The sequence below is a fragment of the Eulemur rufifrons genome, chromosome 30, assembly GCF_041146395.1.
Source record: "Eulemur rufifrons isolate Redbay chromosome 30, OSU_ERuf_1, whole genome shotgun sequence".
NCBI classification, from domain to species: domain Eukaryota; kingdom Metazoa; phylum Chordata; class Mammalia; order Primates; family Lemuridae; genus Eulemur; species Eulemur rufifrons.
In genome coordinates this window covers 97,403,440-97,427,034 of record NC_091012.1, presented here as the reverse complement: position 1 = coordinate 97,427,034, position 23,595 = coordinate 97,403,440, and the positions used below count along the sequence as shown (strand labels likewise).

General features: G+C 41.6%; 2 protein-coding genes and 1 pseudogene across 2 annotated transcripts; 1 reads left to right on the top strand and 2 right to left on the bottom strand.

The window, feature by feature from the left end:
* Positions 1 to 2,133: 2,133 nt before the first annotated feature.
* Positions 2,134 to 4,010, bottom strand: LOC138378201 (spindlin-2). The gene is made up of 2 exons (XM_069463530.1): positions 3,744 to 4,010; positions 2,134 to 3,074 (listed from the first exon to the last, which is right to left on the bottom strand). The coding sequence occupies exon 2, from the start codon at positions 3,070 to 3,072 to the stop codon at positions 2,296 to 2,298; it is 777 nt and encodes a 258-aa protein (XP_069319631.1). The 5' UTR covers positions 3,073 to 3,074; positions 3,744 to 4,010; the 3' UTR covers positions 2,134 to 2,295.
* Positions 4,011 to 11,235: 7,225 nt separating this feature from the next.
* LOC138378987 (centromere protein U-like) lies at positions 11,236 to 12,100 on the top strand (annotated as a pseudogene).
* Positions 12,101 to 19,064: 6,964 nt separating this feature from the next.
* On the bottom strand, positions 19,065 to 19,841 carry LOC138378986 (spindlin-2). The gene has a single exon (XM_069464272.1). The coding sequence runs from the start codon at positions 19,839 to 19,841 to the stop codon at positions 19,065 to 19,067; it is 777 nt and encodes a 258-aa protein (XP_069320373.1).
* Between the last annotated feature and the right edge of the window lie 3,754 nt (positions 19,842 to 23,595).

Below are 23,595 nucleotides of genomic sequence, written 5' to 3'. Positions count from 1 at the left end.
AGCTGGGGGTGTGGCCAACTGGAGAGGGCATTCTGAGTCTAAAATGGGCTGAGCCCTACCTCAGACCCAGCTGCTTGTATCCTTGTTGGAATGTGGGCCATAATCTTCATGATTTTTTCTTCTGTTTCACTTTCAGGAGGGGCCAGAAAGATGGATTTTCATCATGTGAACTCTCCCAAATGTCTAAAGTACCTAATTTAAAATAGAAAACAATAAAAACACAATGTTCAAACCAAATCTGACAGCTGAATGAAACTGGTTCCTGAGCATTCTGGTGGTGTTTCCTGGACTAAATTGTGTGATATATAAAAGCAAGATTAGTCCCTGCCATGGTGAGGTGGGCTTGCCTTGTGCAAATCTTGAGGCAATCAGCCTCAGGTCATGTCTGGTGGAGAGAATGAACTGGATTTACCACCTTCCTTCAACTCCTGAAAGCTTCTTGCCTCCCCCCACTATTCATGTAGTTATGGAAACCTGGGTAGTGGGGAGTCACCAGCACTCTCTTCTGGGGACAAGGGTATAATTTGGTGAAGGGTGGGGATGTAGAAACCAGAGAGGGTTTTCAGAGGGACCACAGGAGGAAGGAAGACCAGGGAAGGACAAGGAGGAGAGGAAGCGAAGGACACAGACCTGGACACTATAGTTCTGAGGCACTTTACTGGGATTGCCACTCCCTCTCCCCACCAACCACAACCCCTCCATGTGGCACTATACAGCCAAATCAGTTAGTTATACAAAGTCACAGCTCCCAGTGCAACTGCCCCATGGCATCTACCTCACCTGAAAACAAAGAGCTGCACAAACTTCTATCCCAGCTCCCTGTCAGCTTGGGGTGGGCACGATCAGCCAGGAGGTACCAGTGAGAGCACTGTAAAAATGGGCTTTGTGAGGGGTCTATCCAGAGTGGGGCTTCTGGGAGCAGTGGGCCTCCCTTTGGTGGAACACTGGTTAGAGCCACCTGTGGTTCCAGGCAACTGCTGAAAGAAGCATGGATAGTTGAGTACTCCCCTTGCCTTGGAGAGAGACATCTTTGATGGTCTTCCCCTCTAGGGAGACAAGGAACATTTGAGCAGGGGGAAGAACAGTGATGGGACTGCTGTACCCGGTTTCAGTAAGTTCCATTTTTCTGGATAAAATACTTTCCAAACCCAAGATGGCACATCTCTTAAGTTCTGAGAGCCCCACGAACCCATTCTCTACAAGTGTTGTTAATCTGGTGTAGGGTAAATGAACCAAGACCTTCAGGTCCAAGATTGACTGCACCTGTGCCCTCTGGGAAACATGAGGAGTTGCCCGAGGGCTGGGGTTCTGCTGGGCAGGTGTGGCATGAACTCCTTGAAACAAGGAAAGTCCTGTAGGTATAAACTTGACTCCTGTTTAACTTGTCCAAGTCATGCCTGTCATGCATGTTCCCTTCTAGGGAACCTCCAGTGCATCTGGCTTCTTTGACAGTTGACACTTCCTTTGTGCACAGAGCCAGGGAGAGCAACAGGGATACTGCCAGAAGTCTGACTTCTTCCTGAGCCTTCCCATCCATCTTGGGACCCACTCCCCACATCTCTTTTCTATATTCTCACTCCCTCTGTCAGTCTTTCTTCTTTGAAGTCCTCCTTCTTCAGTATCAAGCCCTTTCTGCTACCCACTCCCCCGCCCCTGCACAGACCCTCCCTTTGTGTATCCTTTGCCTCTCCCCAGATCCCTGCCCATGTGTTCTTTCTCCCCCTGACTCTGGACCTCTTCTAAGCTTCTTGGTGTCCCTATCTACTCAATTTATTCTGTCTGTTTTTCTCTAAGCCTCAGGATCTCACTCTCTCTCTGTAATTTTTCACTCCCTTCCCAGCTGGATGCTTCCTCCTCACAGGTCATCCTCTCCCTCAGGGAGCTTCTCTCTTTCTGGCCCTTCCCCACCTCTTCGTAAGCAGTCATCTTCTCCTCTCCCTTCCCCCACAGTCCATCTATAGTTCCTCCTCCCCCCTCCACCTGCAACTCCAGAGCAGACCAGCTAAGTCCCGTGCCATTTTTAGATGACTGATTGTGATTCTAGCTGAATTGACAGCTGTTCCTTCCTTTCATGCGCCATCCACCAAAGGTACCCAATCTTTTCAACAAGACATAGTGCTTACACACAGCATGTCATGTCCACATAAATTTGTATTTTTTAGAACAAAACAACAGTTATGCTGGCAAAGACGTTGGGTTATCAGGGACCCTTAAGTTTTCAATACACTGAAAAGCAACATTTTTTGTGTGTCTACAAATTATACATTTGTTTCCACAAATGTGGCAAATTTTACCCTAACAGGACTTTTTCACCAAATCATAGACATAGATATGGAAATCATCATCAAACTTGATGAAATACACAGAGGGTTTGGCTTCCACTTGGTGAATGACCATGCCGATCCTTTTGGAGCCATCTTCTTTGGTATATTCCACATGCTTACCTATCAGGCCATCTACAACTCCTGGCTCTCTCTCTGCTGGAGGAGACTCACTGGATTCTGGCATAAGGCGGAGGTCACCTTCTTTAAAATCATCTAGAAGCTGGTACATGTACAAGACAGGATCTTTCTCATAGGTAATATAAAACCAGGCTTTCATGATAGGTGCTTGGGCTAAGACCATCCCCCTCCATTCATCCTTAGAACCATGCTCACCCTCAAACATATGTTCCACTGCTTTGCCAATTATGGTATTTGCAAGGTTGGCATCACTAACTTGAGATGACGCCACCCTGTCGGAAAGAATTTTTAGAGACAAAACCCTTTCATCTCTGTGAAGTTCCAGTCCATAGACACAGTCAATTCCATCATATTTCACCAGATAAAGAGAGGGATTTATAGGCACCTGATCTAAAACGGTTCCTTTCCACTGGGTGACTGGCTCATCTCCTTCTTTCCATCCGTGAGAAATTCTGCAGCCCACGATGTTCCTGCGGGGCTGGGAGGAAGGTCTGCCCCTCTGCTTCTTTTGGGAGGCTTTTTTCTTTGTCAAGTTTGCAGACCCAGTGGCCCGTCCCACAGCTGCCCTAGTTTGCTGCCCTTCGGCCTCCTGTGCGTTGGGGGTCTTCATGCCTGTTGGTGGGGGCGGGGGGAGGCAGAGGATAAAGAGAAATATCCAATATGCCATAAGGTGAACTTTCCCCTATTGCCATGTCGCTATGTATCCTGCACCAGCGCCTAGATTTCCCCCATGAGCCTGGCAGCAACGCTGGAAATCCTGGCTGTGTGCCTGCAGTGCTCTCCCTCTTAGCTTCCTTTGGGCTGTGGGAAGGGCTGGAGTAGTGGTAGAGCTGGCTGTGTTAGGAACTCTGCAGAAAGGGGCGGGCTACCTCCTCCTTGCTCAGTGACCACTGCCACTGTTGTCCACTGCTGACCTCCTGCAAAGCACCTATCCCTCCAGTGCCTTGGCCGGCACCCACTGCCCTCCTGCCCTGAGCGCCCCAGCCTGCTGCCCACGAGCCCCCTGCCTACCCCAAATGCTCCCCTGGCACCCACCTCCTTTGCTTCCCCACGCGCTCACCTTCAAATCCTTATCTGTCTCCTAACTCCAACCCCTTTTCCTGTTGCCCACCGCACTCCTCCACCCCACACTTGCCGGGCACCCACCCCTACCCCATATCTCCTGCCGAATTCCTTCCCATCCCCCCTCTCCATTCTGGCGCCCACCGATGGCCTTGCCCTGCCTGGCGTCCTCCGGCGGGGATCGCGGGCTTCAAGTGCTGGAATCCTGGAATCGGACACCTTGCTGCTGCCTCCCTCTGTGTGCCTATGGCAAAGGGGGATCAGTAGGCGACCAGCCGAGTGAGTGCTTGCAAGAGTTGGGAAGGTAGGATTCGTAGGCAAGCAGCGTGTCTAGGAGGGCTGCGAGGCATGCAAGAGGACCGTGGCGCCGGCGCGTCCCCAGCGCTTGGCTTGTGGTCCCTCAGGTCCCTCTGTCTCCCTGTCTGTGTCGGCGGCCCCTCTGCCACATTGGGCTTCCACTAGCGGTTGCCGCTACTGCAGTCTCCTCCCTCGTGCTGTATGGCAGCTTCCTGGGAAGAGAGAGGCCTCCCCTTCCTGCGAAACACTGCGCCCCCTTCCCCTCTTTTGCTCCCAAGCCCCACTACTGCCTTTGCCCAGGAGGAGCTTTTAGCTCTGGCTCCACCTCTTTCCAAATCCGGAGTAGCCCTTGCCAGAATCCTTTTCCCAGCTGGTAGTCCCCTTCACTACCCAGCTAGGGCCCCTCGGTTTCCACCCCCACCTCCACTTTCAGCCTCTCAGAGCCCCGGCCCCATCTGCATCCCTTCTTCCAGGAATTCACCCTTTCATTTTTTCGGGTGCCTTTAGAGAGTAATTCCTTATCCATAAATTTGCCTTTACTCTTATTTTAAAAAGTATTTGGAGTTGGATGAGAGAATTTCACTAGTGCTCAGCCTGCCAATTTTACCCAGTGTCTACCTAATTTTCCCAAGCTGTGTTTCCTGGCCTTTTTGTTTGTTTTGAGTGACTTTTTTTCTTTTTTTCTCGTTTTTCTTTTCATCTATTGCACAATTGCATGAACAATGTGAGCACTGTGTAAATTTTGGGAAATTGATATAAAGGAAAAAATAACTTCAGTCTCACATCTTGTTCCTCTAGTCTCACAGCAAAATATTAATATTCATAATTTTTTTCCTTTTTCTTAAGCTTTTACAATACTGGGTTAATTTTGCATATGCAATTTCATGCCATGCCTTTTTCCATGAAGAATAAGCATTTTCTAAGCACAGTATATATTTTTAAATTTTTTTTCATTCAACAAATATTAATTGAGTACTTGCTACATGTCTGGCCCTCAGTCCATGAAATTCAATTTTACAGTGATCCATAATTTGATTTTTCTCCTATTACTGGACATTTGAGATTATATTTCCATAATACCCGGTAATCTATCCTATTTATCAGAATGGAAAGCTTTGGAAAGATTATTAGAAATAATTATGTAAAAATGATAGTTCTATAAATTAGTGGGTAAAGATTGAGGATTCTTTAAGGAATGCTGAAATGATTCTTTCAATATTTTGGGAAAGGTTATATACTAACTCTGTACTCATATCATTATTTGATATATTAAAAAGTAAAATGCACCAAAATGAAACAGAACAAAAACAAAATGAATAAACAAAAAATCCTGTAACCAATGTCAATGTTTAATGGTATCTTACTTATTCAGATACAGTATCTGAATCACGGGATGAGTTCAATGTTAACAGAACTATAATTAAAATAATAAAATAATTACTAAAAGAGAAAATAAGATCAATGATAATTTTAATTCAACAATCAACGTATGAAAGAACATTAAAGTACTACTTAATATTACTGAGCATGAGAAAAGAGTATCTAGTGCTGATACAAATACACTTTCATAAATTTTTATGGAAATCAATTTGCAGATAAGCTGTAGTTTCTGTAAGGATTTGTTTAGTTCTGATTAGCCCTTATTCCTGGGATATAACCCTAGGTTTACCAGGGCCTGGACTCTAGTTTCTGTATCTGCAACTTCAACAAGCAGTTACAAGCTCTACTGAGATTATATGTCTTTCAGCAATTCTCTCTAGAAAGAGGAAACTTTCCCAGGGGAAAAACATCCACCAAATGCCCTGTTTGCCCCTTGGGCCTGTTCTCCCCCATCTTGGCTGGGTAATTATTCCCTATTTCTCAGCTCTTAGATGCCTTTGAGCATATTTTTTTAAACTATTTTTATACAGATTTAATGTTTCTTATGGGAAAATTGTTTTGAATCGCTTAGTCTCTTGTTACTAAAATCCCAAACCCTATTTTTTATTATAAACAATATGTGTTCATCGTGAGGCTCTATACGCTAAATAGGTACAACTTTTTGTCAATCATACTTCAATAAAGTGGTTTAAGAATAATAAAATATGTTCAATTATTTGCAGTGACTTCAAACTGAAAATCACCTAAATTTCCATCAGTAGTATACTGGATATGGTGTGATATATTAATGCATTGGAATATCATACAGCAGTGAGACTGAGCAAGCTACAACTACATGCAGCAACATGAACGAATCTCACAAATATGTCAAACAAAAGAAACTAGAAAATAAAAGGGCACATGCTGTACCATTCAATTTATTTAAAGTTCAAAAATGATCAAACAAATCTATTGCCTTAAAAGTTGGAATAGCAATTATTTTTGCAAAGATATTTTCCAAATAGATGGTAACAGTTCATATTCCACCAGCAGTTGATCCAAGTAAAAATTGGAGACATCGTTGAATGTGTAAGTATGGCAAGAAAGGTTATATAGATACTGAGCTGCAAAATGTAAGTGGTAGTTATCATTTGATATTGCAGCATAGCATCCAATCACACTTCTGGTACTAGTGCTACAATTTTCCTATTGGGAACAACCTAAACCTGACTTTAGTGTATGGAATTACTATTAGTGTGATTGGTTTGGGAATAGGCATTCAACCTATTCAGAGCAAGATGAGGCAGGATGATACTTTGCACAAACTTTTGGGCATGAGGCAGATGATCTTTTCAATTGCATGAGAATGAAACTAAGGGATATGAGTATTAAGCTGTTCTATTCACCTTACCATAACCTGAAGTATGAGAACAAAATCACCACACAGAAGAGAATGGAGCCAAGCTATACAAAAGGAGGAGAATGTGTCCTAGTGTCCTAGTCCTTCTGCACATGTAGGTGATCATGGTCACTGACTTCCCAATATTCATCTCACTCTAAAAGGTTAGTCTAACTAGTCATGATGATTCCATTGCCACTGCAAGTGATTTTTTAAGCACTGGGTGTGTAATCCTGGTCAATTAAACATGATAGTATGTCTGCTGGAGGTCTTCTAAAATATCTCTTTACTCCTAAGAAAAAGAAACAGGTAATGATGTTTTCTTTTCTTATTTAGGATGGTGCTGTATCTTTATATGACCCCTGGAATCTCTGTTACCAGACTGAGGGGAAAACCTGTGTAATAAATATGGCATAGGGGAGAATGGAAATACTCTGAATCCTTTGATCATATCATTTAGCTGCTGCTCATACGATTTCTGGAGTCCTACTTCTGACTCCAAGTTGTGAGGTAATAAATTTCTTTATAATTAATGTAATTTGAGTCTGGATTTTTTGTTACTTGTAGTTTAAATCATCTTAAATGGCAAAGTGTTCCCACCTTAAAAGACATAGTATCCCTAGACATATCATTAGACTTTGAACTTATATGAAACATTACATTCTCAGGGACTTCCACAACTAGTTTCCATGACAGGAAATGGAACATTATCTCAAGATTAAAAAAAAAAATTTAGGGTTCAACTGCAGATGAGGAAAAAAGAGCTACCTGAAAAACAAACATGAGATAAGAGACACCATTCTAATCTATACTATAAAAAAACTATACACTAGGATGACCCAACAACTCCCTAAATAAAGGCTACTAACAAAATGGTGAGGTTCATATATCCTCAGAGGAAGAGGTCGGCTTCCTGACTCTAGTCTCTCCACTTAAAATCTATTTTCCATATACTTTAGACTTATCTGTCTTACATAAAGGGATGATTCTGATATTTATGCTTATGAGAATAAAAAATTAAATTTCTAATCACTTAACAATTTTGTGCATTAATATTAAGACCATCTTCCAAAATTACCAAAAGTTAATATGTTACTCCAATCTTTATAGCAATAAAATGATCTATAATGAATAAAAAAGACTAACAACTTTCCTCCATCTCCTTTCCTTTTTCTTTTTGCCACCTCCCAGTATTGCCCAATGTTCTTCCATTTCACTTTCAATCATACTTAGCCAATATTAAACCTCTGGTATGTACTCTTCTAAACCTTTTTCTATAATATAATAATAATATACAAATATAAACATTAATATAGGAACTTGGAAGCCTTTTCTCACTTTTTAACATAAATAGGATTATACCATATACATTTGTGCGCAACTACACAAGTCAATAGGTATAGCTCTAAAATATCTTTGTATAGCTATATTTCATACTATACATAAACACAATGTATTTAACTATTCTCCTATTGATGGATATTCAGGTTTTCCCCCAGCTATTTTGCTATACAGGTGAGTGCAATCTACAATAACAGGTGAGTGCAATCTAATTGTGACATTTCTCACTCTGATTTCCAGAGTTGATGGTGCTTATTTGGCCAACAAGGTAAGTATCTCGGTCCTTTCTCACTGCTGCTGCATTCATCCTTCTTCAAGCTACCTGTGCTGATATAAAATAATCTTTCCAGTTAAAGAAGTCTATCTTTTATTTAGGAATATATTATGTGCTTCTTTGTCTGGTCCTCTACTCAGTATTCATAAATTTTAGCAATTTTCTACAAAGCTCTTAAATCAAAAAGAAAAAAATTAAAAATTAACAACAGAGAACTTGAAAAATGATATCAACAATGACACAACATACTAAGATGTTTTGGTCACAGCCAGCACTCTACTCAATGATAAATTTATAGCAATGACTGTTTCTATTAAAATTAACTAGAAATTATTGTCATAGACATCCATGGAGACTTAAAGGAATTAACTAAAATTTGTAGAGACTGATGAAGTAAAAAATAGAAAATTAGTAAGAGATGTAGCAAAGCCTAAGTTTTGTGAAAAAATGAAACAATAAGAAACAAAAAAAACCTCTGGAAAATACAAAAAAAATAAAACCCAACAAATGCAAAAGGGATTTAAAGCAAGTTATTTGAAAATACAAAACTGTAATGTAATCATTCATTCAACAAATATTTATAGAATCTCCTATGTTCCAGACCCCTTTTCTAGGCACTAGAGTACCAGAATGAATGAGACAGACAAGATTCCTGCCTTCAAACTTTATATTCTAGTAAAGTAAGACAGAAAATAAAGAAATAATCTAAAAAAGAAACAAGTTAACATAGTGATTAAGTACTGCAGAGGAAGAAAAACAAGGTTATGGGGCAGAAGGAGAGAATGTCTGAACAGGTAACATTTGAGTCAAGACCTGTGTATGAGAAGCAACCAGTTATGAGAAGTCATGAAAAGTTATGAGAAGTTATGAAAAGCTCTGGGAGTAAGAACTCTAGTGCAAATGCCTTGAGGTGGAAACAAGCTTTGCTGCCTTTGAGTACAGAGAGAAATGTTAGTATGGCGGTAGTACATAGTGAAAAGGAGAGCATGTTTGAATCAGAAAAAAAGTGAGCTCATCTAGAGCAGTGCTTCTTACCTCTTGTTTCCTTATTGTCCCCTCACCAATAGAAGGCTTAAGATGTTTTTTTTCTTTTTTTTCTTTCTTTTTTTTTTTTTTGAGACAGAGTCTCACTCTGTTGCCCAGGCTAGAGTGAGTGCCATGGCGTCAGCCTAGCTCACAGCAACCTCAAACTCCTGAGCTCAAGGGATCCTCCTGTCTCAGCCTCCCGAGTAGCTGGGACTACAGGCATGCACCACCATGCCCGGCTAATTTTTTCTATATATATTTTTAGCTGTCCATATAATTTCTTTCTATTTTTAGTAGAGATGGGGTCTCACTCTTGCTCAGGCTGGTCTCGAACTCCCGAGCTCAAACGATTCGCCCACCTCGGCCTCCCAGAGTGCTAGGATTACAGGCGTGAGCCACCACGCCCGGCCGAAGATGTTTTTTTCTAATTGTTCCCTCATGATATTTGAATACCATTAATGTATTGAATACCATTGTATCTACTCAATAAATGCATGTGTATCAATGCATTATACATAAAAATAGCAAGCTGTATGTAGGATTAAGAATGAATAAAATTTGAAGATAGAAGTTAATTTAAAAATCAGGAGGCTATGAATGACATTTACGGACATTCTATCCAAAATCCACTGAATATACATTCTTCTCATCAGATCATGGGACATTCACTAAGATTGTCCATATCCTAGGACACAAAACATGTCTACCCCAAAGGCAATCACAGCAACAACAAAAATAAATAAATGGGACCTGATTAAATTAAAAAGCTTCTGCACAGCCAAAGAAACTGTCACGAGAGCAAGCAGACAACCTACAGAATAGGAAAAAATTTTCACATGCTACGCATCTGATAAAGGGCTGATAACTAGAATTTATTTAGAACTCAGGAAAATCAGCAAGAAAAAAATCCAACAACTCTATCAAAAAGTGGGCAAAGAACATGAATAGAAAATTTTCAAAAGAAGACAGAATTATGGCCAACAAACATATGAAAAAATGCTCAACATGTCTAATCATCAGGGAAATGCAAATCAAAACCACAATGAGATATCACTTATCTCCAGTGAGAATGGCCTTTATCAAAAAGTCCCAAAACAATAAATGCTGGTGTGGATGTGGAGAGATAGGAACACTCATACACTGCTGGTGGGACTGCAAACTAGTGCAACCTCTGTGGAAAGCAATATGGAGATACCTTAAACAGATACAAGTAGACCTACCATTTGATCCAGCAATCCCATTATTGGACATCTACCCAAAAGAACAAAAGACATTCTATAAAAAAGCCATCTGCACTTGAATGTTTATAGCAGCACAATTCACAATTGCAAAGATGTGGAAACAACCCAAGTGCCCATCAATACATGATTGGATTAATAAAATGTAGTATATGTATACCATGGAGTACTACTCAGCTATAAGAAATAATGGGGATATAGCATCTCTTATATTTTCCTGGATAGAGCTGGAACCCATTCTACTAAGTGAAGTATCTCAAGAATGGAAAAATAAGCACCACATGTACTCACCATCAAATTGGTTTCACTGATCATCACCTAAGAGCACATTTAGGAATAACATTAATTGGGTGTCAGGCAGATGTAGGGGGGAGGGGATGGGTGTATACATACATAATGAGTGCGATGCACACCTTCTAGGGGATGGGCATGCTTGAAGCTCTGACTAGGAGGGCGGGGGGGGGCAAGGGCAATATGTGTAACCTAAACTTTTGTACCCGCATAATATGCTGAAATAAAAAAAAAATTAATTGGGTGTTGGGCAGATGTGTGTGTGGGGGAGGGGATGGATGTATACATACATAATGAGTGTGATGCGTACCGTCTAGGGGATGGACACGCTTGAAGCTCTGATTCGGGGAGGGGGGGCAAGGGCAATATACATAACCTAAACTTTTGTACCCCCTTAATATGCTGAAATAAAAAAAATGGAACATAAAAAAAAAATTAGAAGGGTAGCCCAATGACACTGTGGTGGCGAGTTGTGGCCATCCGGGCATGCACGTGCAAGATATTCAAGAACATTTTAGGAAGAACACATTCCGTGAAAGATATCCTCCTTTACACAGGACAGCTGTATATCCTGATGAAGAAGAATTATCCAAACACTGTGGATTATCTATCCCTTCAACTCCTCCAGGAAAAGAAGCAAGAAGAAGTTCAAACACTTCTGAAAGTGAAGCAAGTGAAAACGAATCTGTAAAAATTAGTGCAAAAAAGCCAGGAAGAAAATGCAAGCCCATAGTGATGAGTTTGAAGGTGCTGAAGAAAGTGATGTAAGAAGAAAAGTTAAATCAGCAGAGAAAATAGTTACACAACGACATGAAGGTATTCCAACTACAGCATCTTCAGAACTTTCAGAGAAACCAGCTGAATTGGTCACTACTAAAAAGATAGGACCACTTAGCGCCCAGCCCTCTGTTGAAAAAGAAACCCTGGCAACAGAAAGTCAACCAAAAACTCAGGAAAAAGGGAAGATGTCTTGTGGCAAAAGGGAGAAATCAAGAAGTGAAGATATAGATTCAGATACTTTCAACATTGTACATAGTTGGTGTCTAGAAGGAAAGAAAAGCAGTGACATCATGGAGCTGGATATTGTTTTGCCTGCATTCGAGGAAACCCTCCTAGGGTATAAACAAAGAATAGAATCCAAAATTTGTATGGAAGCCATCAACAAATTTCATTTTAATATTAAAGAAGAACTCATCAAAATACCTGAAGATACCCAGATGTTGAAAAAACTGAAAAGGAAGGATGCTAAGATGATTTCAGATATCAAAAAGAAAAGGCAGCATTTGACTGAAGTCCAGAATGAACTGCTTCGGTTAGAGCTACAGCTGAAACAACTACAAACAAAATATGATGAACTTAAGGAGAGAAATTCTTCCCTTAGGAATGCAATATATTCCTTATCTAATTTCAAACAGCTTTATTAAGATTATTCAGATGTTCAAGAGAAAGAATCAAACGTAAAGGAAACATATGATTTATCCAGCCTTCCAGGTCTGTTATTTAACGCAAGAACCATTTGGGGAGCTGAAAACCATCTGCAAAATATCAACCATCAGAGAAGCTCCTTGACCAGGAATGAGAAAACCAGTCTACCAAAATGTGCCTATATAAAGATTAGTCTCATGCTATTGTCTGTTTCCTTCTGAAACTGTACTTTTACAAACAAAAATTCTTTTTGAAGAAAAAGAAAACAATTAGAAAGCTAGCAACATCTAACTTAAGTGTATAACTATATTTGCTGAGTGACTTTCAAGGCAATTTATTTACTTATATAAATTATAATGTCTCAAAGTACATATGCAATTAGCAAGTTACATAAATACATAATAGCAATGTAATCAAATTTTTAAAAATCATTCACAATTTATTTTTCTAGCAAAAGTAAACAACTAAAAAACTAATTTCTTAAAAGTTATTTTTAGTCAACTTTTAAGTTTTGCTTGACATGAGAAAATAAGTTTTAACTAGCTGCTAAATATTCATTCATATATCACCAACATTTTTTCTTTTCAGCACCTGGCATAAATAATGATGGGTTAAATAACTTATGTAAAATTAAATATGAACTATTTTTATTTAATTATCAAAGTCCAAGACACACACAGGGACACAGGATCAAACATAAAGTCTGTCAATGGCAGCCAAAAGGCATACACAGGCCACTTCTTGCCATATGACTTCAAGAATGAATTAAAAAAAAAAAGAATGAGCAATAGATTGAAAGTCCTCCAATCACAGACATCAATTTGCCATGGTTTTGTAGTACTGGTCTTGCATGCATATTGTTCATCTTCCATGAGCTCAATGGCAATGCTACTTATGTGATATCCAAGAAAACAAGAATAATTAAGTTTTAAGGAATAAGACTGTCAGATACAGTTGAGCTTTGGAGGGCCACAAACCATTGTTAATACTTAAGATGTTTTCACTTCCTACACCAAGGATCAATTTTCTCCCCCTTGGGGGCAATATCATCTCATTTGAAAATGCATGATCTAGAGCTTGCAGGATAAGATATGAAGATTGGATTTTATGTAAAATGTAAAAGGAAGCCTTTGTAGCATTCTAAGTAGGAGGGTGACATAATCTGGTTTACATTTTTAAAAGATTATTCTGGCTATTATGTGGAGAATTGAAAGGAAAGTTAGATCTTAGTTCTCAAAACCCAATTTTATCAGGCTTAAGGTCTTATCTTCTTTTACAAATCCTTTAGTTAACTGAGACAACATCCCTCTCTCTCCATGCTGCCAAAGCATCAGTTTATGTGCTTACTGCTGTTTTCAATTCTTTCTTAATTTTTGGTCCCTAGGGATTTCCCTCACACTCTAAGTTCAGCTATACATTTAAGAGGAGATATGTCATATTTTATCCAACATTTTAAAATGTAGTGCTTTTTAGTGAAAGAATTTTCATGTACCCACTTTTTATTATCTTTTAAACTAGTGAGTTTACTTAGCCACTCCTGTGGTCAATCAGTGGTGTAGTTTACTTCCCTCATGACAGAGACAAGAATCATGTTCCCACTTTATGAGGCTCCTCCTTCAATATATACTGTTGCTTCTTTAAAAAAATAATCTCAGAAGCTCACAGTTTATCTCAGAAGCCTCTGAAATTAATTTTTATTTTATTTTATTTTATTTTATTTTTTGAGACAGAGTCTTGCTCTGTTGCCTAAGCTACAGTGCTGTGGCATCAGCCTAGCTCACAGCAACCTCAAACTGCTGGGCTCAAGCAATCCATCCTCCTGTCTCAGCCTCCCAAGTAGCTGGGAATACAGGTGCACACCACCACACTGGGTTAATTTTTTTCTATAGCAGAGATGGGGTCTTGTTCTTGCTCAGGCTGGTCTCGAACTCCTGACCACAAGCAATCCTCCCACCTTGGCCTCCCAGAGAGCTAGGATTACAGGCATGGATCACCACGCCTGGCTGAAATTAGATTTTAAAAGGACATTAAAGCCACATTGAAATGTGTACTTAGGTGATGATCAGGGAAACCAATCTGCTGGTGAGTACATGTAAATATCCTTTAAATTGCAAATTTGCTCAGGTATATTATGAAACATTAACTACATGAAGTTGAAAAAAACATTTTGTTTTCTCTACCAAGGACTATGTGTAGTGGTCATCAAACAGCACCTTTATTTTCCTGGCTTCATATCTCTCGATGACTTCTTTAGTGAATTTGAGAGGAGTTAGACATGTGAGAATTTTTTTGGCTTCTCTCTTGGATCTATTTCTTTTGGCCAGAATATGCACTCTCATTTGCTCACAAACACAGGGTAAGACTTGTGGGCCTGTCCCTATCAAGAGGTCTACAATTATTTAGTTCTGCCTTTGATTAGGTGAAGTATGAGGAAGTCCTTATGGCCGCATATCTAAGCATGTCCGTCAATTCAGCTTTTACCATTTATAAAGGCAATATTTTGACCTCCATTTGCTTGATTATTGTACCTGTCTCTCAAATGGTTACAAGCTTGCAAAGAGAAAGAATGGTTTAATTTTTAGTCCTCTAAAATCTCAACTGTAACATTATGCTGAGCTGTGGCACAATTTCAATCTGTAATGGAAGGCATAACTATTATAGGTATGCTTGGACCTAACATCACATCTCTAAGGTAAATATAGGACATGAGATATTAGGGGATGTACTGTGATCTGTAAGAGAAGAAAGAAGACTTTTAGTATTCCACAATGGCACCTTGCATCTATCCTCAGCAATGACCTAGGAAAAAGGTTGAAGGATTCTGACCACATCTCTTGAACAGAAATGGCTGTACAAACCAAGACTTTACTCTGTGATAACATCACTAAGCATTAATGCCAAACTCTCTTCCATTTTAACTCACTTATCTTCAGTAATGACAATATCACTTGGGCTTGGGAAACTGGGGAATGAGATGTACCTAGACAAAGCACTTTGAACAATTCTACCTTGGTATAAACATCTGTCCTTTATGCAGACAGGGTACAAGTTCAAGCTCCATCTGTACCCTATCAACTTTTGAACAGCCAAATTACATTAAATTATTCACTAACTGTCTAAACCTCATAACAAAATCTCTCTGGGGTACTTGATGCCCCATTGCCAAAATAATATGTTTATTTCTCAACAGTTTCCAACATAAGGACTAGGGGAGTTTTCCAAATAGAGAAAGCTGACAACAAGACTTTATCACTATTTCCTGGGGTAAGATTCTCATTCTCTAGTACTCACATCATCAACACTGTACATCCAATCTGAGTAGTAAGAGTGCAAATATGTCACCTATCGCTTTCCTTGTAAATTTGTTTATCTTAAGGAAATCTTCAAAACAGGCCAAAACATGGTGCTGCCCTTGACTCCCACTATATTTCTTTTCCATTGCACATCCTATCTAATAGCAAATTCTGTAGGATATGCTTGAAGTATATAGGCAGAATTCAACCAATTCTTTCCACACCCACTGTCCTCAGACCGATCCAAATGACCATTATCTTTCTACCTGCATTATTGGAATAGCCTGTTAATTAATCTCCGCTTTTCTACCTTATATCAGTACATCCTATTGTCCAGTTGTCAGGATGATCCCATTAAAATATAAGACACATGATGGGATCCAACTACTTTCAGTGCAAAAGCCACATTCCGTTCTAGAACATACCTACATGGCTCTAAGCTATCTGCTTCTCCCCCATCCCCATTATCTCTCTGAAATCACCTCCTGCCATTCTCTACCTTGCTCGCTCAACTCCAGCCTTGCTGTCATTGTCCCTGTTCCTCGAACATGCCAGGCGTACTCAGCACTTGCTGTCCCTCTACCCGGAATACTCCTTCCTCAGACAGCTACATGGCCAGTTCTCTCACTGCCTTTAGATCTTTACTCAAAAGGTAAGTTCTAACCCCGTGCGGTGGCTCATGCCTGTAATCCCAGCTAGTCCAGAGGCTGATGCAGGAGGATCACTTTGAGCTCAGCAGTTTCCAGGCTGCACTGGAACTACTCGAGCTATGATTGAGGCACTGCATTCCAGCCTGGGAGGCAGAGAGAGGACCAGTCACAAATTAAATAAATAAACAGTAATTTTTTAAAAAGGAAAGTTCTCAGTGAGGCCTTCCCTGGCCACCTTGTCTATCTAATTTCAGACTCCACCCTGAAATTTCATATGCCAATTCTTTCCTTTATGTTTTCTTCTTAGCACTTGTCACTACGAAAATACTTTACATCTACTTATTTATTTTGGCTACTGTCTCCCACACAAAAATGAAAGCTCCCAGAGGGTAAGATTTTTTATTTGTTTCTTTTGTTCATTTCTCTATCGTTATTATGTACCCCTAGAAGAGTGATAGGAACGGAGCCCACCCAAAGTAAGGATTTGTGGGATGAAGAAAAAAACAAATAAATTAAAAAGCAAATGGGGGAGGGAAGCAAATGGGGTCAAAGCAAGTCAAAAGGGGCAGTTTTCCCTGGCTCTAGCCTCAAGGGTACAGACACAAATGCCTCCAGGGGACGGCAGTGGATTTTATTAGAGTGAAACAGGCCAGCTGGGGGTGTGGCCAACTGGAGAGGGCATTCTGAGTCTAAAATGGGCTGAGCCCTACCTCAGACCCAGCTGCTTGTATCCTTGTTGGAATGTGGGCCATAATCTTCATGATTTTTTCTTCTGTTTCACTTTCAGGAGGGGCCAGAAAGATGGATTTTCATCATGTGAACTCTCCCAAATGTCTAAAGTACCTAATTTAAAATAGAAAACAATAAAAACACAATGTTCAAACCAAATCTGACAGCTGAATGAAACTGGTTCCTGAGCATTCTGGTGGTGTTTCCTGGACTAAATTGTGTGATATATAAAAGCAAGATTAGTCCCTGCCATGGTGAGGTGGGCTTGCCTTGTGCAAATCTTGAGGCAATCAGCCTCAGGTCATGTCTGGTGGAGAGAATGAACTGGATTTACCACCTTCCTTCAACTCCTGAAAGCTTCTTGCCTCCCCCCACTATTCATGTAGTTATGGAAACCTGGGTAGTGGGGAGTCACCAGCACTCTCTTCTGGGGACAAGGGTATAATTTGGTGAAGGGTGGGGATGTAGAAACCAGAGAGGGTTTTCAGAGGGACCACAGGAGGAAGGAAGACCAGGGAAGGACAAGGAGGAGAGGAAGCGAAGGACACAGACCTGGACACTATAGTTCTGAGGCACTTTACTGGGATTGCCACTCCCTCTCCCCACCAACCACAACCCCTCCATGTGGCACTATACAGCCAAATCAGTTAGTTATACAAAGTCACAGCTCCCAGTGCAACTGCCCCATGGCATCTACCTCACCTGAAAACAAAGAGCTGCACAAACTTCTATCCCAGCTCCCTGTCAGCTTGGGGTGGGCACGATCAGCCAGGAGGTACCAGTGAGAGCACTGTAAAAATGGGCTTTGTGAGGGGTCTATCCAGAGTGGGGCTTCTGGGAGCAGTGGGCCTCCCTTTGGTGGAACACTGGTTAGAGCCACCTGTGGTTCCAGGCAACTGCTGAAAGAAGCATGGATAGTTGAGTACTCCCCTTGCCTTGGAGAGAGACATCTTTGATGGTCTTCCCCTCTAGGGAGACAAGGAACATTTGAGCAGGGGGAAGAACAGTGATGGGACTGCTGTACCCGGTTTCAGTAAGTTCCATTTTTCTGGATAAAATACTTTCCAAACCCAAGATGGCACATCTCTTAAGTTCTGAGAGCCCCACGAACCCATTCTCTACAAGTGTTGTTAATCTGGTGTAGGGTAAATGAACCAAGACCTTCAGGTCCAAGATTGACTGCACCTGTGCCCTCTGGGAAACATGAGGAGTTGCCCGAGGGCTGGAGTTCTGCTGGGCAGGTGTGGCATGAACTCCTTGAAACAAGGAAAGTCCTGTAGGTATAAACTTGACTCCTGTTTAACTTGTCCAAGTCATGCCTGTCATGCATGTTCCCTTCTAGGGAACCTCCAGTGCATCTGGCTTCTTTGACAGTTGACACTTCCTTTGTGCACAGAGCCAGGGAGAGCAACAGGGATACTGCCAGAAGTCTGACTTCTTCCTGAGCCTTCCCATCCATCTTGGGACCCACTCCCCACATCTCTTTTTCTATATTCTCACTCCCTCTGTCAGTCTTTCTTCTTTGAAGTCCTCCTTCTTCAGTATCAAGCCCTTTCTGCTACCCACTCCCCCGCCCCTGCACAGACCCTCCCTTTGTGTATCCTTTGCCTCTCCCCAGATCCCTGCCCATGTGTTCTTTCTCCCCCTGACTCTGGACCTCTTCTAAGCTTCTTGGTGTCCCTATCTACTCAATTTATTCTGTCTGTTTTTCTCTAAGCCTCAGGATCTCACTCTCTCTCTGTAATTTTTCACTCCCTTCCCAGCTGGATGCTTCCTCCTCACAGGTCATCCTCTCCACCAGGGAGCTTCTCTCTTTCTGGCCCTTCCCCACCTCTTCCTAAGCAGTCATCTTCTCCTCTCCCTTCCCCCACAGTCCATCTATAGTTCCTCCTCCCCCCTCCACCTGCAACTCCAGAGCAGACCAGCTAAGTCCCGTGCCATTTTTAGATGACTGATTGTGATTCTAGCTGAATTGACAGCTGTTCCTTCCTTTCATGCCCCATCCACCAAAGGTACCCAATCTTTTCAACAAGACAAAGTGCTTACACACAGCATGTCATGTCCACATAAATTTGTATTTTTTAGAACAAAACAACAGTTATGCTGGCAAAGACGTTGGGTTATCAGGGACCCTTAAGTTTTCAATACACTGAAAAGCAACATTTTTTGTGTGTCTACAAATTATACATTTGTTTCCACAAATGTGGCAAATTTTACCCTAACAGGACTTTTTCACCAAATCATAGACATAGATATGGAAATCATCATCAAACTTGATGAAATACACAGAGGGTTTGGCTTCCACTTGGTGAATGACCATGCCGATCCTTTTGGAGCCATCTTCTTTGGTATATTCCACATGCTTACCTATCAGGCCATCTACAACTCCTGGCTCTCTCTCTGCTGGAGGAGACTCACTGGATTCTGGCATAAGGCGGAGGTCACCTTCTTTAAAATCATCTAGAAGCTGGTACATGTACAAGACAGGATCTTTCTCATAGGTAATATAAAACCAGGCTTTCATGATAGGTGCTTGGGCTAAGACCATCCCCCTCCATTCATCCTTAGAACCATGCTCACCCTCAAACATATGTTCCACTGCTTTGCCAATTATGGTATTTGCAAGGTTGGCATCACTAACTTGAGATGACGCCACCCTGTCGGAAAGAATTTTTAGAGACAAAACCCTTTCATCTCTGTGAAGTTCCAGTCCATAGACACAGTCAATTCCATCATATTTCACCAGATAAAGAGAGGGATTTATAGGCACCTGATCTAAAACGGTTCCTTTCCACTGGGTGACTGGCTCATCTCCTTCTTTCCATCCGTGAGAAATTCTGCAGCCCACGATGTTCCTGCGGGGCTGGGAGGAAGGTCTGCCCCTCTGCTTCTTTTGGGAGGCTTTTTTCTTTGTCAAGTTTGCAGACCCAGTGGCCCGTCCCACAGCTGCCCTAGTTTGCTGCCCTTCGGCCTCCTGTGCGTTGGGGGTCTTCATGCCTGTTGGTGGGGGCGGGGGGAGGCAGAGGATAAAGAGAAATATCCAATATGCCATAAGGTGAACTTTCCCCTATTGCCATGTCGCTATGTATCCTGCACCAGCGCCTAGATTTCCCCCATGAGCCTGGCAGCAACGCTGGAAATCCTGGCTGTGTGCCTGCAGTGCTCTCCCTCTTAGCTTCCTTTGGGCTGTGGGAAGGGCTGGAGTAGTGGTAGAGCTGGCTGTGTTAGGAACTCTGCAGAAAGGGGCGGGCTACCTCCTCCTTGCTCAGTGACCACTGCCACTGTTGTCCACTGCTGACCTCCTGCAAAGCACCTATCCCTCCAGTGCCTTGGCCGGCACCCACTGCCCTCCTGCCCTGAGCGCCCCAGCCTGCTGCCCACGAGCCCCCTGCCTACCCCAAATGCTCCCCTGGCACCCACCTCCTTTGCTTCCCCACGCGCTCACCTTCAAATCCTTATCTGTCTCCTAACTCCAACCCCTTTTCCTGTTGCCCACCGCACTCCTCCACCCCACACTTGCCGGGCACCCACCCCTACCCCATATCTCCTGCCGAATTCCTTCCCATCCCCCCTCTCCATTCTGGCGCCCACCGATGGCCTTGCCCTGCCTGGCGTCCTCCGGCGGGGATCGCGGGCTTCAAGTGCTGGAATCCTGGAATCGGACACCTTGCTGCTGCCTCCCTCTGTGTGCCTATGGCAAAGGGGGATCAGTAGGCGACCAGCCGAGTGAGTGCTTGCAAGAGTTGGGAAGGTAGGATCCGTAGGCAAGCAGCGTGTCTAGGAGGGCTGCGAGGCATGCAAGAGGACCGTGGCGCCGGCGCGTCCCCAGCGCTTGGCTTGTGGTCCCTCAGGTCCCTCTGTCTCCCTGTCTGTGTCGGCGGCCCCTCTGCCACATTGGACTTCCACTATCCGCTGCTGCTGCTGGTGTAGTCTGGTTCCTCTTTCCGTATAGGACTAGGGTCTTTGTTTTCTGTTTGTGTTGATGCCTCTCCTTCTTGCTAAACACGGACCAACCTGCCTTTCTTGTCCTGTAGGTCCTCCAGGGATGCTGCTTCCCTATACTAAATTCAGAGCACTGAGACCTGTAGGTGGCCCTTTCTCTCTTTCCACCTCTTTTAACTGGATCCTACAGGCTCTCTAGCTGGCTCCACCCCTCTGCTCTCTTGCTCCATCTGTTTTCCATCTCTCACACATTCCTTACATTTTTTTGCAGATACAGAATTTAATACAGAAATACCATATTCATACATATACGGAGACATAATTCCATTGTGTTTATACACAACTATATGCATACATACACAATACACATTAATAAACATGTATATACATTTACAAAAATTTTATCCAGCCACATAATTCTAAATACAAACCTCTCTACTCAAAAACATAACACATAGACATATTTTTCTGTGTATATATACACACTGGTGAATACACATATTAGGAGTTTCTCTGAAGCAGAGTGTAGGCATGTTTTAGATTTAGAGCCCTAGTTTGAAGAAGCAGTGGCTTATTTTGTGCTTAAAGAGTTATTCCTAAACGTGATTATGATTTCTAAGAAATCTTATCAAATTTTTCATAAAATGACATCATTTTTAATTTTGTTTGTATCCTTTTTTGTTACTTATAATTTTTGCACACTATCTTTTTTTTTTTTTTTTTTTTTTTGTTGAGACAGAGTCTCACTTTGTTGCCCAGGCTAGAGTGAGTGCCGTGGCGTCAGCTTAGCTCACAGCAACCTCAAACTCCTGGGCTCAAGCGATCCTACTGCCTCAGCCTCCCGAGTAGCTGGGACTACAGGCATGCGCCACTATGCCCGGCTAATTTTTTCTATATAGATTTTTAGGTGTCCATATAATGTCTTTCTATTTTTTAGTAGAGACGGGGTCTCGCTCAGGCTGGTCTCGAACTCCTGACCTTGAGCAATCCACCCGCCTCGGCCTCCCAGAGTGCTAGGATTACAGGCGTGAGCCACCGCGCCCGGCCATGCACACTATCTTATAATTCTGAAAATTATCAACAGTATTAAGGTGCTGTATCAAAGTAGAATGTTTCAGTTTCATGTAGTGGGAAAAACTCACATAGGTGTACAATAAAAACAATTTATTGGCAAAGGTATTGAAAACATTTTAAAAGTTCTTAGGTAAGCTTAATATTGGTGATCAGTGTAGTGGGCTGTATTGTGTCCCTTTAAAATTCATACGTTGAAGTCCTAGCCCCCAGTACCTTAGGATGTGATGGTGTATGGAGATAATGGTCTTTAAAGGGGTAATTAAAGTAAAATGTGGTCATATGTATGGCACTTAATACAGTATGACTGGTGTTCTTATAAAAGTTGCAATTAGGACACAAATACACAAAGTGGAAAGACTATGTGCAGTTGAAGGGAGAAGATGACAATCTATAAGTCAAGAAGAGATGCGTTAGGAAAAATATCAACCATGGTGATAGCTTGATCTTGGCTTATTGCCTTCAGAAGTGTGAGATAATAAATTTTTGTTGTTTAGGCCACCAGATCTGGCCTATTTTGTTATGGCAGCCCTAGCAAAAAAATTACTTTCTGTGTTGTCACCAAAAACCTAGTTTTTTTTCAGTCTTCTATTTTCTCTTTAATGTCAGTTGCATCCTAAAACTCATGTGGCAATATGGCTTTCAGCAACTTTGGGAGCTATATGCTTCCTTATTCTCATATACCGACAGAGATAGCATTTTTGCAGCAACTTTTGCATGTTTTTTTAAAATTCTTTTTAAATTTTTTTTATTTCCACATATTATGGGGGTACCAATATTTAGGTTACATATATTGCCTTTGCCCCACCCGAGTCAGAGCTTCCAGCCTATCCATCCCCCAGACTGTGCACTGCACCCATTAGGTGTGAATATACCCATCCCCTTCTCCCCTCTCCCACCTGCCCAACACTCAATGAATGTTACTACTATACGTGCACTTAAGTGTTGGTCAGTTAAGTCATTTAGTACCAATTTGATGGTGAGTACATGTGGTGCTTGTTTTTCCATCCTTGTGATACTTAGTAGAATGGGCCCCAGTTCTATGTAGGATAATACAAGAGGTGCTAGCTCATCATTGTTTTTTGTGGCTGAGTAGAACTCCATGCTATACATATACCACATTTTATTAATCCACTCATGCATTGATGAGCACTTGGGTTGTTTCCACATCTTTACAATTGTGAATTGTGCTGCTATAAACATTCGAGTGCGGATGTCTTTTTTATAGAATGTCTTTTGTTCTTTTGGGTAGATGTCCAGTAATGGGATTGCTGGACCAAATGGTAGTTCTACTTGTAGCTCCTTGAGGTATCTCCATATTACTTTCCACAGAGGTTGTACTAGTTTTCAGTCCAACCAGCAGTGTACGAGTGTTCCTATCTCTCCGCATCCATGCCAACATTTATTGTTTTGGGAATTTTTGATAAAGGCCATTATTTCTGGATATCAGTGATATTTCATTGTGGTTTTGATTTGCATTTCACTGATGATTAGAGAAAGACACCTACACTTGAATGTTCATAGCAGCACAATTCACAATTGAAAAGATGTGGAAACAACCCAGGTGCCCATCAATACATGAATGGATCAATAAAATATGGTATATGTATACCATGGAGTTCTACTCAGCCACAAAAAACAATGGTGATCTAGCACCTCTTGTATTATCCTGGATAGAGCTGGAGCTCATTCTACTGAGTGAAATATCACAAGAATGGAAAAACAAGTACCACATG

Bases quoted from the DNA above. Each gene is read 5' to 3' on its own strand.
- LOC138378201 (XM_069463530.1), bottom strand. From the start codon at position 3,072: ATGAAGACCCCCAACGCACAGGAGGCCGAAGGGCAGCAAACTAGGGCA.
- LOC138378986 (XM_069464272.1), bottom strand. From the start codon at position 19,841: ATGAAGACCCCCAACGCACAGGAGGCCGAAGGGCAGCAAACTAGGGCA.